We start from the raw sequence: 2,760 nt of genomic DNA, 5'->3' as shown, positions 1-2,760 counted from the left end.
CAGAACCCTGGTTCGCGGTCGGCGTTGGAGCCAGGCTCCTCATCAGCTGTTCCTTCCTAGTCATCATGATGCTGACAAGGAGACGAGATGCTCAGGAGATCCAACAAATCGTTGACAAATTCCAGATGACCGAGGGACGGTCAGATTTCTAAGGGAAGAGTAGTTAACATTGCTAATGAGTAATTATAAGTCGATATAGATCTTGGGTGATTATTGGATCACAATAGTGCTTGTATGCAGATTCATCATAAGCGTCTTTAGGGGCCGTGGCTGGTTTCTATTGGTGCACGGTATGGAAAGTTAGGCTGTTTTTGCTATTTTTAGCACTTTGCTGTACGAGCGGTCGGCTTGCCGGCCGCGCTTAGCTGACGTACAGTTAGATAAGTTTTAGTTTGAATTTCTTGTAATTAACAGTGCACAGCGCATAAATTGAACTCTAACTAACGCTGTCTTTACTTAATTGGTAACCTAGCCTTTAGGGCAACGGAGATAAATTCTCCCAAAATATAACGCCGCTGAACTCGCAAGGAGTATTCCAGCAGCCAGTGGAGGAAAATATCTCCGCCAAACGCCCCAACAAAGCAATCAGCCACGCGGCGATTACGTCACCACCCCTTCCCCTCACGGAATGTGGCGAGGTACAACACGCTCAAAACATAATTTATACATTTAGTCGGATGCTTAATGAATTTTCGTCACGAAAATTGATATCATAAATTTTGTAAGTTTACGGTGTGATCGTCACGACCTTTTTACCTCCCTAAGAGGTGTTTTTGTTCGATATTGTTTTTGTTTAATAGTCATTTCTAAAATACATATATGTATACAAAATCACACTACAAGGAATTTTAAGTTTTATTAAAAATATAATTTTTCGTCGAACAATCGTTACCTTATTATTTTTACCTATATAAGTATAATATCGTTATAAATAAAATCGAACTTATTTTCAATTTATACGTAAATTAGGATGGATTATTCCGCTTATTAGATCGTAATCGCGCCAGCCCAGTGCGTTCTTCCTCCTCGTCGCTTGTATACTGATGCATACTGGTTCCACTTACACTTCCTACTCGGGCTGAAGAAGTCGCTTGCATGAGCTCTTGATCGGGAGCATTGCGATTTTCATAAAGCAGTACCTGCAGAGTTTCTTCGTAAATACGCGCTTCCGGAAACTCCACTTTTGTATGCTTTCTATCAGTTGCATAAACTATTGAAGTGCAACATACCTCTGCTACTTTTTTGCCGTGGCCGAAAAAGGACCAGCAACAGATTTCACTTGGCCCAATCACATCTTTAATGAATAGAATTCGTTCATTAAACCGCAAAGATAGCTTATCAAAGAGTTCAATATTTTTTAGTAAGTTGTCATCCGATGTACTTGTGTACGAATACTTGTTGTTTTGCCGCTGTACTACAAGAATAACAGCAGGCTTTGAAGATACACTGATTAACAGCTGCTCTTCTTTTTGTGAAGTTATCAATGGAATTCGACAAATTGGCTTCGGTTCTTGGTGCGCATATAGTGCCCGTTCACAAGACATTGCCAACTCTGTAATGCAGAAGTATTTAGCCTCGGCAAGTAATTCAGCGATTTCCTTGTTAGTTTCGGGCAACGGAACAGTACCATCCCTTAAAAAGTTAAGAATGATTCCAAAATGAATTCCACAGCGGTCGATTAAAATCCATCCTAAAATGTTTTTTTTTATTAATATTATTATATTTGGACATATAAACTAGAACAAACCTTCTGAATCAGTCAGTACTTCCATTCTACCACTAAACATTGCGCTCAGCATTGTGTCATTATTTTTAGTCAATGTTCCAATTGTGGTATAATACAAGCGACCACCAACATTTAGTTTTACATACTGTGAAGAATGTCCTTTTAGCAAAATTTTCTGATCACCTAACATGTTTTCCGATTTCGCAAGAAGCACGAGTTGATGGCTTCTTGCCGCAGGTCCGCAGCAACCCAAGACTTCGCCTGAGCTTGATGTTTTTTTGGCAATAACACCCTTTTGTTCTGAGCTTCGGCAAACGCTTTCGTTGGCGTTGCTCACGCCCGTAACATTTTCAATCGTTGATGGATCAATTTTGGCTAAAGCTTTTTACCAAGTTGAACAAAACAACAGTTCGCTAAATAGATTAGCTGTGAATCAATTTTCATAAAACAGTGCTACGGTGGTCAACATAAAATACCATCCCATTCAAAACAAAATACCAAAATTTCCATGTGGGTTAAGCTAGCGTCGGTGACTTTGTGACAATTGTAGAACGATTAATGAGGAACATGCGGGTGTTCTGTGGCCTGATTGTTATTTAAAATTTTTTTGAAAATAACTTTCAACTATTTGCTTGCCATATTCGGTGAAACTTAAAAGTCTTGGCGCCAATGCATTTGAATTGACATGGCGGCCATCTTTAATTCTGTGAACCAGAGGCGTACAGGAAAGAGTAGGGAGGCTTGGGCGGTTAACGCACCCCCAGGCAGCTATTTGAATACAGAATAGCTACAAGCCATCAATTAAAAGTTCAGATAACCATTACAAAGCTAACCCAAAGCCTTAAAATAAAAAATGAGCCGGAATAAGTACTTTTAAAAGAGTTTGATAGAGTGAAAGAACCCCTCAAAATATTCTGCATACGCCACAGCGACTTTTGATGGACGGCGGTTGGTGAATAATTTAACGTTCGTATAGGCCGATATATCATTGTATTGGCCTAGTCCTATAAAACGCCATGCACCAACTCTTTCAA

At 39.6% G+C, this 2,760-nt stretch overlaps 1 protein-coding gene across 1 annotated transcript; it reads right to left on the bottom strand.

The window, feature by feature from the left end:
- Nucleotides 1-822: 822 nt before the first annotated feature.
- LOC128263685 (BTB/POZ domain-containing adapter for CUL3-mediated RhoA degradation protein 3) lies at nucleotides 823-2,185 on the bottom strand. Its single transcript, XM_052998771.1, has 2 exons — nucleotides 1,748-2,185; nucleotides 823-1,690 (listed from the first exon to the last, which is right to left on the bottom strand). The coding sequence occupies exons 1-2, from the start codon at nucleotides 1,914-1,916 to the stop codon at nucleotides 966-968; spliced, it is 894 nt and encodes a 297-aa protein (XP_052854731.1). The 5' UTR covers nucleotides 1,917-2,185; the 3' UTR covers nucleotides 823-965.
- Nucleotides 2,186-2,760: the final 575 nt, after the last annotated feature.

The sequence above is a fragment of the Drosophila gunungcola genome, unplaced genomic scaffold, assembly GCF_025200985.1.
Source record: "Drosophila gunungcola strain Sukarami unplaced genomic scaffold, Dgunungcola_SK_2 000010F, whole genome shotgun sequence".
In the NCBI taxonomy this organism is placed as follows: Eukaryota; Metazoa; Arthropoda; class Insecta; order Diptera; family Drosophilidae; genus Drosophila; species Drosophila gunungcola.
The sequence above is the reverse complement of the archived record's forward strand: the minus strand, read 5'-3'. Positions and strand labels throughout refer to the sequence as shown.

Excerpts from the sequence above, each read along its gene's own strand:
- LOC128263685 (XM_052998771.1), bottom strand. The coding sequence starts at position 1,916 with ATGTTAGGTGATCAGAAAATTTTGCTAAAAGGACATTCTTCACAGTAT. Across the intron at positions 1,691-1,747 it reads AGTACTGACTGATTCAGAAG|GATGGATTTTAATCGACCGC; the intron begins GTTTGTTCTAGT and ends AAAACATTTTAG.